This window comes from Tenrec ecaudatus, chromosome 7, assembly GCF_050624435.1.
Source record: "Tenrec ecaudatus isolate mTenEca1 chromosome 7, mTenEca1.hap1, whole genome shotgun sequence".
NCBI classification, from domain to species: domain Eukaryota; kingdom Metazoa; phylum Chordata; class Mammalia; order Afrosoricida; family Tenrecidae; genus Tenrec; species Tenrec ecaudatus.
The window spans coordinates 110501014-110516439 of NC_134536.1; the positions used below are offsets into that span (position 1 = coordinate 110501014).

The 15426-nt window shown below is 34.8% G+C and overlaps 1 protein-coding gene across 5 annotated transcripts in view; it reads right to left on the reverse strand.

Moving 5' to 3' along the window:
* The window catches only part of PHF3 (PHD finger protein 3), a 92102-nt gene that overhangs the window by 74705 nt on the left and 1971 nt on the right, over positions 1–15426 (reverse strand). The window contains exon 2 of one of the 5 annotated variants that reach the window (XM_075554926.1): positions 5289–5557. The exons of 2 other annotated variants lie outside the window; for them this stretch is intronic. In XM_075554926.1, coding sequence (XP_075411041.1) covers positions 5289–5532 — 244 coding nt within the window. In that variant the 5' untranslated portion in view covers positions 5533–5557. Of the gene's footprint in view, positions 1–5288; positions 5558–15426 lie in introns of those variants that run through there. 2 more of the 5 variants (XM_075554931.1, XM_075554929.1) reach the window with 2 other exon arrangements.

Genomic DNA, 15426 nt, shown 5'->3' on the forward strand with positions numbered 1-15426 from the left:
AGGAGGTTTGTAAAAAAAATAAACAGATAAACAAAACGTGGCATATCTAAACAAGGGTAAAATATCCAGTTGTAAAGAGAAATAAAGTTTGGGTGCATGCTACAACAAAGATGAATCTTGAAAACATGGTAAGTGAAATACGTTGGCTATATGAAGATAAATATGATACCTTTTATAAGAAAATACAGAACAGGTAAATGCAAAGAGAAAAACATTTAGTGGCTGTACAATCATTGGGGAAAAATATATGGAACTACTTAAGAGTAACTGGCAATGGAAATTCCACACAACCCAGCACATACTCTGCATACACCCCCCTAAGCAGTAAGAGACATGAACAGATGTATCCTCTTCCATAGTTCATTCCACGTTCATTTCACAATTCACAAGAGCAAGAAGCTGTAAACAATCTAAATAACCATCAAGAGAAGAACAGGTAAGAAACTCTGGTACAGACACACAATGGAATACTATACATCCTTTAAAAAGAAGCAAAACCATGAAACACCTCATGACATGGATGGCCCTGGAATCCATTATGCTGAGTGAAACGAGTAGCCAATCACAAAAAGTCAAAGGCTGTATGAGACCACTACTAAAAAAAACAAACACCAAGACAAAGATAAGAATCTCTTCTCAAACCATCTAATCTTCTATTTGTTTCCCCAGAAATGAGCTAGTAATACCTACCTAGAGCTCACCAAACCATGATCCTTCCTTATTTCTTCTACATCTTAAAAATCACTTTGACAGGGGAGACGTAAATTCAACTGGGACTGTTTCCCACGATGCAGAGAAAGGGAAAAAAAACAAATCAATTCCTGCTATATAACGACAGTCTAGGGCAGCAGTTCACAACCTGTGGGTCATGACTCCTTGGGGGGGGGGTGTCAAACGACCCTTTCACAGGGGTCGCCTGATTCTTAACAGGAACAAAATTACAGTTATGAAGTAGTAACGAAAATAATTTTATGGTTGGGGGTCACAGCACGAGGAACTGTATTAAAGGGTTGCAGCATTAGGACGGTTGAGAACCACTGGCCTAGGGTCATCCCAAATTAATGGAAACGCCTACAAAAGTGATCAGTGAACCATACACAAAACCCAGGTCAAGAGGTGTCGAGGTGGAGAACATGTGTCCCAAATGAAGGAGACTAGGCTTCATTCAGTCAGTGGATGACCGAAGTAGGTACACATGCCATTGGGGAAAATATAGACCACCACTGGGAGAATAATCTCAGAATTACTATAATGCCCCATGAGGATAATTTATTACATCCTTCAATAAATTAACGTCTTTAAAGTGAACCTAAAACACATATTAAACATAAGTATAGGAATGTATTTTGAGCATGTACTTAATCATAACCCTAATCTAAAAACATTTCTTATGGCATAGCTCTACTCAATACCTAAACTATGAAGTGATCACTGAAGATAACGGTGCTAAGTATAGTGAAGAAAGCAGACAGTAATCGACTGTGAGAAAAAAATAGCATCTGGAGTTCTAAAGTCATGTCTAAAAACATGCAGTCATCCAAGTGGGGCATCAGCTAAACCCACATGGAAGCAGCACACCAGCCTGTGTAACCCCAAAATTCTAAGTAATAAAATCCAACCCAGAAAATAGTACAAAAGACTAAATTCTGAACACCTGGTGTGCAGAAGACAGAGTGGCAATGAAAGCCAAAAACCCATTCACAGGATCCCCTGTGATTTAATCCCCCATGTGAATTAAATCTCTGGCTCCTCTAACTATGGACCAAAGATGGGAAAGGCCTTGTTATCGATGAGTACAATGCAGGGTGGATTATACTGTAGTTGTAGTTTGGTCAAAATATGACACCTGGTCATTGATCTCCTTCTTGATCCAATGTACAAATGTTTTTAATATTTTCTGCTTTGTTTTTTTGTTTTGTTTTTTCTGCTCTGTTTTTTAATGAGGTTTTTTTCTTTTGCCCCCATTTCATGTTCATTGTTGGGTCGTTTGTATTTTGTCTTGATTTCGTGTGTTTTTCTCTATATGAAACCCAGGAAAAGTAAACCTATAGAGACAACTGTTGATTCACCGGGGCATATGATACAGGAGACTGGTAGGAAACGTAGCTGTCAATGTAAAAGATTATCTTTGTAAAATGAAAATATTCAGTCAAGACACTAATAAAGCCAGTAAACACAGCTTCACTGATTTTGAGCATATTCCTCAAATGGTATACACAACAATATGTTTGGTACCTTATACCTAATACTTGAAAAAAATATTCTTTCCTAACTTACAAATAGGCTAACAGAATTTTTTTTCAGAATACCAATAACAGGCTTCATCATCCAAATCAAACATTTCCCCAACACATATAATACAATGTTTTTTCTCTCTCACTGAAGTTTAGAAAAGAAAAAAGTAACGATGTATTAGTGATGTATTACTTACTGGGTATATGTATAAACCACACTAAAACATGACAAATACAGAAAGAAATACTGTAGAATTATAAGCATTCAAAGAAAATATCGGAAATCTACAAGTTATTTCTCATAATGAAAGTTAGCAGTCTAACTTCTGTACATCTGACAAATGTCAAAAGTAATTTTCTTTGTTTTCTATTTTTATAATTTTCAAAGGTACAATTTTTGGAGGTAAATTAAATGCAATATAAGCTATTCAACTCTGTCATCCAAAAAATTGGCCTTTAACAACTACAGCAAATCAAACTAATTCAGAACAGCAAAGAACAAGGCACAGCAGTTATTCTGTTAATTTTAGGAAAAGTCAGGGTTACAAAACATTACACATCTATATAGGCTTAACTGCCTTGACATGTACAAGCACCGTTGTTTCCCAGCTAAGTTTCAGTCAAGACAGTAAAATTTTATAGAGCCAGATACAAACTTCTGGCAAAGATCTATGTGTTATTTGTTTGGTTGGTTGTTTAAAAGCAAAAAGTCGGATAGTTTATGTTACAAAAGTTGGCCACTTTATAAATAGTAGTTATAAAGAAGTATCTTCTTTGCAACTCTCTCAAGTCTAAAATTATTTGAAAATAAAGTTAACACATGCTTTTTCAAATATGTTCTCCACTCTGCCATCATTAGAAAATATTACTTAGGCTTTTTAATGACTCCACCATCTCAAAGGGCAAACATTACTTCCAAGCATCAAGACAAATCTCCTGCCTGAAGCCACAATGAAATACAAACATTTCAGCAGCAGCGCTTTATTGCTATCTTGTTTCTCCCATAAGAGCCCCTTAAATGTATATGCACTACACATTTATAACAAAAACAATTCTACCACAAAAGCAAGATAAGAGAATGGTAGCAATTTAGATTTTAATGTAAGGGAATTCAGAAAATAATTCTTATCGTCTTTTTTAAAAACTTAAGTTTGCGAACTAATATAACTTAAACAACCATGAATAAATAACTCTTTTTAAGTACTCCAGTAATGGTGCTCTAAGTCTTCTATTAGCAAAAGAAATTTCCACCAAAACCGAGGAGACTTTTCATATTCACAGAAATCAATTTTTTCTTTTTTTAAAAAAAGGACAGCAGGTAGGAAGTCTTGTATTGCTAAAGGGCTGGAATTTTGTAAGATATCTAGTGAGATGAGATCTGTGCCAATTCTAGGTCCAGCAAAAACATCCTTGTGGGTAACTGTATTTCCAACAAGAAGCTTATAAATTAAGTGTTTGTGCTGAATTTGGACTAAACCAGAACTGCACATTACCAAAAACAATCAAAGTTTTTAACAATATAAAATAGACCTACTGTACTGACATAGGCACCAGTCAAAAACTTGAACAATGCATACATGAAACAAAATTTTCAAAGCTTTAAAACATTTAGAATACAACAAAAAAACAATGTAAAGCTACGCAATAACACAACACAATGTATTTAATTCACCTATACCATTACCAAACAATTCAAAAGACCTCAGTGAAGTTGTGAAAGTAAAAGAATTCCTAATAGCTCAAAGTATTGAGGTCTTCCAGTAGAATAATCAGACAAATTTAAGGTTGCAGAGCACAACACCTACTTCAACTTTAATTATAAGGGGGCTCCAAAACTTTCATGGAAAAATTATTTAAATTATTTTAAAAATTAAATTATTTAAAAATTTTTTAAAACTTTTGAAGCTCCCTTGTATCACTATGTAAATTTTGTAATATTAAGTAGAACATATGAAAATAAAATTTAAGACACAGAAAAAAATTGTAGAGCAAGACAAGTCTAGAGGCATTGAAAAAACCCCATTACCACAAAAACCTGTAAACTATTCTAGGGAACAGTAGGGAAAAGTCTTACTCCTCTACATTAAAGCTGATTTTCCTTGATCTAATTTTAGTTTACAGAATAGCTAATTTCCCATAGTTTAGAGAAAATTTTCTTTGCTTTATAAAAGAAAACCTACATGTTGTTCCATGGAGGAATGCCCTATTGGTATAGTTCCAAAGCAATTTCTCATTAAAAAGCACTCACTCCTACAATAAGTTACTATTCCCAATCTTTTAGCTACTTATATATCCTAGACTACAACTAGCTGTCCAATGGGAATAAAATGCAAGTGACATATATAATTTAAAATTTTCAAATAACCACTTTAAAATGGGCAAAAATCCTTGCTACTAAAAATACTCAAATTTTATTTCAATATATATATTTTTTAATTGATAGTTTACATTCTTTTTAATAGTAAGTTTCCAAAATCCAATTTGCATTTTAGAGCACATCTCAATTTTAGCTAACCACATGTCAAGTACTCAATATCTATATGTGGTTAGTTGTTACTATCATGGACACCAGAGGTCTAGAGTTATTTGTTTGCAATTTGAGACACATTTCACAAAATACCTAAGGATTTGAAATGGGAGCAAACAATACATTAAATGTGAAAGACTGGGAAGGATACTGAGAATGTGTAAGTCACACAATTGAGTAACAAAAGTCCCAATTTGTTACATAAGCCTAGTTGCCAAGGAGAAAACCAATTTATACTTATTGTCATAATTATCAGCAGTGCCTCTTTAATTATTTCTCAAAAGTACTGCACTTGGTATAATAAATTATATGGCCATCCTATCTCTAACATTCTGGAAGCTAATGCCACATCCCTTGGAAGAAAACTAGCTTCAACTTTAATTATGATGCCTAGAGTAAAGCAGTCCTAAACGCCAAGGGAAAATCCTAGATACACTATCCTTGTCATCATTCAAAAAAAAAAACCTGCTGAAAATTCGCTTTATTTTAAATCGTAGACTAAAAAAAAAAAAAAAAGTAAGAATTACCTGTTGAACAAGCCATCTGGACATTGGGATCATTGCTATCCAAAACAGGCAAACAGAACTGGTTACTTGCAGATCCTAGCATAGGATCCTTATCGCTGAGCATGTTCTTCAGCGAGTCCTCTAAGACATTTTGACTTGAACTAAAATCCTCACAGACTTCATTCTCCAGGTTGGATCCTAGAAATAGGGCATCATCTAAGTGTTCAGTAGGAATTAAATGATTAAATGTATCAACTATATCCATGAAGACTTCTGTGTGTCTTTCAGCCCTATAGAAAGACAAAAAAAATACCATAAGAAATAAAGCTATCAATTGAAAATCACCTAAAACCAAATTATTTTAATAATTTTGAGTCTAAGAACACACTTAAGGTATTTGAGTGGCTATTAGAAAAAAAAATCCTCACTGTTTTTAGAAAACACATTTGGAAATGTAAAACAAATCTTTACTAAATGTTTCTTCATCATGCATGTAGAATATTATTTTACCAATGATGTTATTAAATGTTTACTTGGTTCATTTTTATTTTTAGGGAAAAAAAGCTACATATATCGTCCATTAATTTAATACCTTTGAAAGAAAAATATGGTTTAAATAATAAAAAACATGTTTTTAACCATAACTTTTTCATAAATTATGAATTAGACAATGCTTTTACAAGTCCATATAAAAGAGCTAAAAATCAAAATCATTTAAGATACTGTCTCATCTATTAAAACTGTTAAGTAGACTTATTTATAAAACATTTAAATTATTTTTAAAAGATACAGACAAAAAGTTTTCTCGTGCAGTTAAGGGAGGTAAATAGAAAGACATTCAACAAATCAGACCAACAAAACGGCACATGTACACAGGTTTGTAAAAATTAAGTTACCAGGGTTACTGAAAATCAAAACAGTTCATGTCCATTCACTACCAAAATTTTCCCAAAGAAACTGGCCTTCAATTCTTTCCCCTCTAAGTATGGGGGAAGGGGAAGTTCAAAGATTACCATTTACTAATTATCTAGTATTTGTTAGCACTGTGCTAATAATAAACATTTTACTTATATATATTACTTATAACCTGAAGAAGAAAAAGTACACTATCAACTTCATTCCAATTCAAAATGTCCCTACAGGACAGAGAAAAGCTGTCCCCACAGGATTTCCAAGACTATACTATTTGCAGAAGCAAACGACATCTTTTCCCCTCAGAGAGCTGGTGCGTTCAAACAGTTGACATTTCATTTAACACTTAATCACTGAACTACCAGGGCTCCTTTTAGAGCAATTCGTTATTGTTATTGTTGGGTGCCATCGAGCTGGTTCCAACTCATAATGAACCATGTACAGCAGAACAATGGACCACCCGGTCCTGTGCCATCTTCCCGATTGTTATGTTTCAGCCCATTGTTGTAGCTACGGTGTCAATCTATCTTGTGCAGGACCTTCTCTTTTGCTGCCCCTCCACTTTACCAAGCATGATAGCATTCTCCATGGACTGGTCTCTCCTGAAAACATGTCCAAAGTACGTGAGACAGTATCTCGCCATCCTTGCCTCTAAGGAGCATTCTGGTTGTACTTCTTCCCAGACAGATCAATTTGTTCTTTTGGCAGTCCATGATACTTTCAATATTTTTCACCAGCACCATAGTACAAATGCATCGATTCGTCTTGAGTCTTCTTTATTCATTATCTGCCACGTTTATAAGGCCAGTGAAAACACATAGCTTTGATAGGCGCAACTAGTCCTCAAAGTAACATCCTTGCTTTACAACACTTTTAAAGAGGCCTTCTGCAACAGATTAACCTAACGCAATGCGTTGTTTGGTATCTTGACTATAGCTTCCATGAGGATTAATTGTGGATCCAAAGATGAATTCCTTGACAACTTCAATCTTTTATTCATTTATCATGAGTTGTGAGAATTTTTGTTTTCTTTACACCGAGTTGTAATTCAGAGGGCTACAATCCTTGATCTTCCTCAGCAAATGCTGCTATCCTCCCCACTTTCTCAGCAAGCTAGGTGTTGTCATCTGCATATCATAGGTATTATAGCATTCAGTCTTCAACAATAAATTGGTTCTATTAATATTGCTTACAAAGAACACACTATACTTAAAAGTGTTTTAATACTTTCTGCAAGGTCATGAGTGGATATATCTGCCCAAAAAATCATTAAGCTATCCTTATTAACATAATTTATTATGTCTCAATTGATAAATTTAGAAGCAAGTATGATGTGACTTCTCGGATACTTTGTCCATGTTACCAGGAAAGACTAGTTCCCGGACCAAGGGCTGGTAAAAGATCGGGTAAACAGAGGGTCAGTGAAAAAGAGGCAGACCCCGATGAGACAGGTTGACAAAGCAGTTGTACTACAATGAGCTCAAACATAGCGATTCTGAGGGTGGCAGAGGACCAAGGAGGGGTTCCTTCTGTCGGACTTATGACTCTGTTACCATGAGTCAGAACTAGAGCATCGAACAACAATTAAATTATTTTTAACTTTCCTTCAGCCTCAGGAAAATTAATTCCCTTCTGAATAAATCATAAGAGCTTCAGCACCTCTCCTCAAATTTGACAAATTACATTGTATACTAATAAACCTGGAAATAAAAATGTTCACTATTTTACTCACTTGTTATTTTGTATGCATTTCCTAATAACAACATTAACAGCAATATTGATTAATTGCTCACAACTCTCTGATCTTAGTACCTAAGAATCCAAGATCAAACCTACTGTCAGGAGGATTTAGACTCATAGCAACCCTATGGGACAAAGTAGAACTGCTTTGTCGTACGGTTTTCAAGACACCAAATCATTATACAACAGCCTGATCTTTCTTTCAAGGTGCTGCCGAACAAGGTTGAACCCCTTGCTGTTAGCAGTCCATGCTTAACCCACTTTGCCACCTGAGCTCCTAAGAACTTAAAGGTTCAATTCTATTTCACCATTTCTTCAACAGACTGAATCTACTCAATGGCAACTGCTCTAAATGTTTTATGTTGTTTTTCACCCAAGAATTTCACTAAAACTTTTTAGTTCCAAGATAATCAGTAAATTATAGTTATTAAGTAGTTCACCAATTTAAAAAAACTGTTTACAAATTAAGAACTACCAACAAATTAAGTCATCTAGATGTGCTGGAATACAAAGTTTATTCCCAACCTAAACTATCTCAGATTCAGAGTTTCAGCCTACCTAATAATAACCATAAAACCCACTGTCATGAAGTGGACTCTGACTCAGAGACACTGTAGGGCAAAGAACTTCTCCCTAGGGTTTTACAGTAGCTAGCAGATTGGGATGCATAGCTAACTAACTATGAACTATGCAGGTCACTAGAACTCCTATGTATCAATTATTAACCTCGTCCAGAAAACAAAAATATATTCCATCGGAAGAAATTTTAACTTTTCGTACAAAAAAATTGTATGCTGAATCTAGTTATTTCCCTAACAACACAAGGCTGGCAAATTCTACAAACTCTTCAAACCAACTTCTCAAGGTGCGCATTCAAGTGGTGGAAACATTGAGAACATTCAGAAGTTACATCACACAGATGGAGATCACAAAGCAGTCATGAATTCTGACTCATAAAGACCTTATATGGAGTTTCAGACACTAAATCTTTAAGGGAACAGACAGCCTTCAATTTCTCCCGTGGAGCAGCTGGTGGGTTTGATGAGCAGCTGACCTTGCAATTAGTGGCCCAATGCTTCCCTGACATTGGCACCAGGGCTCACCCATTTCAAAAATTTATTGTAATGAATGATAGTTTTTTTCTTTCCCCAATACTATTAGTGAAAACAAAATGGGTGAACCAAATTTTCCAGAACTATTTATTCATGAAAACCAGAGTTATAGGGGTGACTTATTAGCGTTCCTTTCATTTAAATTAGTATTATCCTTTAATAGACATGAAACAAATAGAAGGACTAGGTTTAACAAAATTACATTTCTTTAAAAATACTTTTTTTTTTAAATTTAGTCAACAAATGTAAACTAAGCTGCTACTATTCGTTCAAACACTTTTAGCAAGGCCACTTAAGACTGGGAATCTTCCAAGACGTGAGTATAAAGCATCCCAAATGTATGGGTCCAAAGATGATGATTTCCAAATGATGCATCACAAGACTAGGGTTTTGTAACAGATATTGTCAGAGAATATGTTATAAATTAATGAGTGATTTTTTCATAGTTCTTTTTTCCCCATTATTTTAATGGGGGCTCGTATAACTTATCACAATCCATACATATATCCATTGTGTCAAGAACATTTGTTGCCCATCATCACTGTCAAACATTTTCTTTCTACTTGAGCCCATGGAAATAGCACATTTTCCCGCTCTCTCCCTCAAGAACCCTTGATAATTTTAAATTATTATTTTTTCTTGTCTTACATTGTCCAATGTCTCCCTTCACCCACTTTTCTGTTGTCCACAGTTCTAAGTGGCTCAGGGGGAAATTCCATAAGAAGAATGCCAAAAATGATAGTATACAGCTATCCAAGACTGTCATGAAAGAAACATTTATTGAAGGTACAGTGTAATTTTTTAAGTTTCAGACTTCAAGAAATTAAGGTCAAAAGTAAAATAATAAAAATTCTCCATCCTAAATTGGAAAACAAATGTTCCATCTATCAACTCACTTAAACATTAACATACTAATGCAGCAACCTGGATATCCTGGATGGACTGTAAAACATAAAATTGGCATTGGTGGAAAAAATGTCAAATCAAAATCAAGTCAGAGGCTTAGTTAAAAGAAATGTACTCATGTTAATCGTAGTTTTGATGAAGGAACTGAAATTATGTCAGGTGTTAGCAATCAGGAATACTGGGTGAGGGGTCATCCAGGAGCTATTTGTACTCTCTATGCAACTTTTCTGTAAATCTAGTTGTTCCAAAATAAAAAAGGCTAAAAGGAGCAAAACAGAACACTAATTTCAAATAGACTGTTCTGTTATTACTAATAATATGGATGGACAAATATAATCAGATCTAATTAAGTCTAATTAAGGAGGGAAATTAAGGGCTGATTCAATATATTCATTAACTATACAGACTGCTGATTGGAACAAATTTCTGGTTCTTACACTGAAATTTTATTAAAATATGAAATAAATGTAGTAATTAAAATATAATAAATCTCCCCATGGTTTATTTTAAATGGCTATTCATATGTATAAATTCAAGTAAATCAATACCAATAATTTGGGAACACATATTAAAGTCATAAACTGTTCCTGAGTTTAGCATCTCATCTCATGTTTACTCAGTAAAACGTTTCCAGCTAAATCAGAGAACTAGAGGATCTGCATAAATCAAAACTGCTTCCTTATTTCACACATTACTAGAAATCTACTACAAATGTATTAAAGACATTAGGGAAACAAACCAGTCTCAAATTCAAGGAATTCACAATCCAACACAGAATATGCACATAAAAACAAATATAACTTGCAAACAACACAACAAATGTGAAAGTATCATGCTGAAGGGCTACAAACAGCACCTGTAGTACCACAGAAGAAGGTGAACCTCGGGAGACCAAGAAAGGCTAAGCAAGCTATGAGCTGAATCCAAAAGATGCAGAGGACATTCCAGGCAGAGAACCTCATGTGCTAATTACAAAGCTTTAGTTCTGTTTGACCATTTATAAGGATTCAGAATACAATCTGAAGAAGAAAAAAACTATTAGTATTAACATTCAGAATACAACTTACTACTGAATGTTACCCATCTTAGAACACTTATTTCATCTGAACTTTCAAAATAGTAAAATTTTGACAAATTTTATTTCCGACAGAACACTAATTAAGCCAGGATACATCACTTTCTAAATATTTTAAGGATGAATACACACCAAACCCACTGCCATGGAGTCCATCAACTCACAGTCACCCTAACAGTCAGAATAAGAACAGCTTCTTAGCACTTATCTGAGACAAGTCTTTATGGAGCTGATGAGTGTGTTGTTAGCAGCCTAATGCCTAACCCACTGTGCTAACATGTCTCCCTCCTTCAGGTATGAGCACAAACCAAACTCACTGCCATCCAGCCAATGCTAGCTCACAGCAACATCCTGTGGGTTTCTGAGACTGGAACTGTTGATGGAAGTAGACAGCTAAGTCTCTCTTCTGCAGAGCTGCTGGTAACTTTGGACTGCAGAACATGCTCATCGCAGCCCAACTCATAATTGCTACTCGACCAGGGCTCTTGCCAAGTATGAATAGCATGCAAAATAAATTTATAAGTATTACTAGCAAAAATTTTTTTAACTAAACATCTATAAAAGCCTACTTTGAGAGCAAGTAAAAATTGCCTATCAAAAAATTGCCTATCAAATGTGCTTGACACATGGATGTATATATGGATTGTGACAACTTGTACAAGCCCCCAATAAAATGATTTTTCTTAAAAATTGCATATCACAAGTTTTCAAGCACATCTTCAAAACTACATAATTTGTTACTAATTTCCTTTTTAAGAAAATAACCACATATAAGCTTAATAATAAATCATTAAAGCTATAGTAAGGTTACCCATGGATTCCCACACTAGTGTGACCAACAGCCCCTTTTCAGGAAAAAAAATTATTCAGTGCCCTCTAAGAACTAAAAAATTATATACCATAGTTCAGAATAAAGTATCTGCTCTTGCCACCCCCCTCCCCCCAATATTGTTCCAGCACAAAGTGGTATCGGCCACTTTGGGACTATCCTATGCTGAAGCTTTCTCTCAAGTAGTTTACATTCTGTGTATATGCCGCGCTTAAGTGTGTGTGACAGAAAATGTGTGTGCTTGTGTGTGTAGAAGACAAAAATAGACATTACATTTGTAGAAATTATATAAATCTCTACAAAATTATAAAAATTCTTCATGTTATAAAGATTATAAGTTCTATGAATAAAACTACACAGTAATAATTGAACACGGTAATAAATAGTGACAGTGATTGGGAGAGGGTAGTGGGAGGTAGTCCAGACATAATAAAATATAAGATATTATTGTGCTCTAACTTCATACCAAGCACCATTCTATAAGCTTTATAACAGCAGTTTACAACCCCGAGTAATTTTTTTCTTTGACTGTCTGGAGACATTTGGGGCAAGTGTCAAAATTGGAAAGGATGCTACTGCATCTAGTAAACAGAGGGCCAGGTAGGTACCCTACTAAACATCCTAAAATTGTTAGGACAGCCCCAAAGCAAAGAAACATGTGGCCCTAAATAGTACCAGCAAAGAGAGACATTATTTATCTTCTCCCAAAACCAGTTACCTTATACTCACTTTCAACTCAAGAAGGCCTCATGTATGTCAGAATAGAACTGTGCTATACATGGACTGATTTTTCATAAGTGGCCCCAGCCATTTATTCTCAACTGAGTAGACTTAACCCTCCCACCTTAATTTGCAGCGGAGAATATTAATCATTTCTATCTTCCAACCATCCGGTGGTAGAAGTCAGGTTGGCCCAAACTCAGGACTATGTGGTTTTCAATGGTTGTGAATTTTTCAGAATTAGATCACCAAGTCTTTCTTCCAAGGTACTGAGTGGATTTGAACCACTAACACTTCACTTCCCAACTGAGAGCTTAAGCCTTTGTGTCACCTAAGGACTCCTTAATCTTAACGCTTTATGATAGCTTCCATTGTGTTTATATGTGTGTGTATACATATTTTTTTAATTGAGGAAGCAAAGAGATTAAATCTCTTGCTATGGTACTTGGTATAACTGAAACTTAAATCTAAAAAAAATCTCATGAGTCAATGTGCTTATCACACATCTTTCTATAAAATTAAATTCATTAAATTTCTATTTTGTGTCAGGCACTGTGCAAAACAACAAATACGCATGTCCTTTAATCCTCACAATTATATAGTGAGTCAAGCACTTTTATCCTCAATTCACAAGAGAGGGGTTATGGCTTATAAAGTTATACCCAATATTACAGATTCAGAAAGTAATAGGGCTGGGATTCAATGTTACAAAATACAATGCTACAGAGTAATGCAACCTAGTCAACAACTTGCTCTACATACCCATTTCAAATGTTTCGATTTCATTAGTTAGAATTTAGTGGCAGGACTTCATAAAAGAAAGCAAAGACCACAACTCCTTTTCTGAATTTATCAGGTACAGGGAGTATATAAGATACCAATGTGTCTGTTGTATGAAAAGTTGACCACAGCAGATTTTTAAAACCCAGAAAAAAAACTTATCAAGTTGAGTTGAAACTGGATACAGATTACATTAACCAACACTACTAAGAAATAGTTCATTTCAAGGTTTATACCTATTATCTGCTGACATTAAGGAAGCTTCTAGAGTTTTGATAAACCATAAAAACTACCTCAATACAACCACGGTCTTAAAAAAAAAAAAATCTAAACTCACTGCGATAGCAACCATGTAGGAAATGGAAAAGCCGCTCCTGTGAGTTTTCACAGGGATGGTGTTTTTAGACTGCAGACCTGCGAGTAGCTGCCCCGTGAGAAATCACACTACCAGGGCTCCTACACTGCCTAGGCAATACAACTTGAAAATATACCGAGCACAACCAAGTGCTAAGCCCTGTAAGAAGTATAACACAAACATTATTCTCACTCGTTCCTCGCAACAGTCCTGTGAATTAGATGCTATCATTATTCCTCTTTTACAGGTGAGCAAACTAAAGTCCAGATATTTAGGTAATTTGCCCAAGGACACATATACAATTTACCTAAGAGCAAAATCTGGACATAGGCAGTGATTTCTGGACTTGGAATTTTTATACTACGATACCTTATGCATTCTACTTGCATAGCACATTTACTTTTACGGTCTTAGTCTACTGAAAACAAGATGACAAACTTTTCTTCCAAAATAAAGCAGAAAATAAACATTTACCCACTCTGTATACAAAGAGAGATAAACAGGCATTACTCTCAATATGTGTAAGCAGCAACACCATTTTGATGGATAAGGCAAGTTAATGACTACAAACTTTGCAACATTTTCAGAGTCTGCAATACTTTAGAGTTTGGAATATTTACATGTGGTCAATTCACACAAATTATAAGTGAATTAAAATTATTAAGTTGATTCTTTCTGCTCAATCTACTGTAACATTTAAAACTTTCTCTAATACAATTAATTACCAACATATTAAAACTTTTGGATCTTTAATTTTTTATACCACTTGACTTTTATTATTTCTCTTGATCCATTATTCACTGTACTAAAGGCCAAAAATTTCAATCCTGACCTGTCAAAAATGCTCTAAATTAACAGTACAATTCAGTGGAATCTCACATCTACACAATTGGCAATTCTTGTAAGTCCTTTTTTAATTCTTGAAAAGCCTTCCCCTTCTAATTTTCATACACTGATTTACCATCTCATGTCTGAATTTTATTTCCTCGTGTAAACTACATTGCCATCCAGTCAAAACTGAAATAGCAACTGACTCTCATATTTTGATCAAACCAACACTCTCAGTACTTCTCCATGTATAATCTAGCAGAAGCTATCAAAGGATGTTCCTTACTAGTTTAAAAACTGTTACCATTTACAAAACTGTAACAACATCTATCATAAAGGTGTACCATCCATCAAGTAATTTTTGTAGTTAAAAAGTACCTATGCTTCTGAAAAGACACTACAGGGTACTCAGGAGGTGCACCAAAGCGAAATAGAACCCAAAGCATACTGTTCTCCAAAAGAAATTCAGGCACTTGCCAGAAAAAAATCCTTAAATGTGAATGAATGAAAATAGATACCAATACTCTAGGAATTCTAAGTTTCCTGACACTGCGTGGTAGTTATAGGCAATTCATAACCTCAGAGGTTGATCAATAAAATAAACCTCATGATCACGTTTAAACGTGACTGTCTAGTACACAAAGGATCAGCGTAGTTAAAGTTAGGGGTACTTCACAAACAGCCCAGATAACTAGATTCAGTCTGGTACGGAAGTCGGAGTGCTGAAGATAACAAATGTTCATTCCTTTCCCAAATCAAGCAGCACAAACAGTACTGTAAAGTACATTTCATGCTTTTCAACAAATAGACCTAAAAAGCATGCAATACACAAGAAAAAATGGTTTTCTCAACTCATTTGTTAACCTTCTGACAAGTCACATGTACAGCTATAAAATGATGAT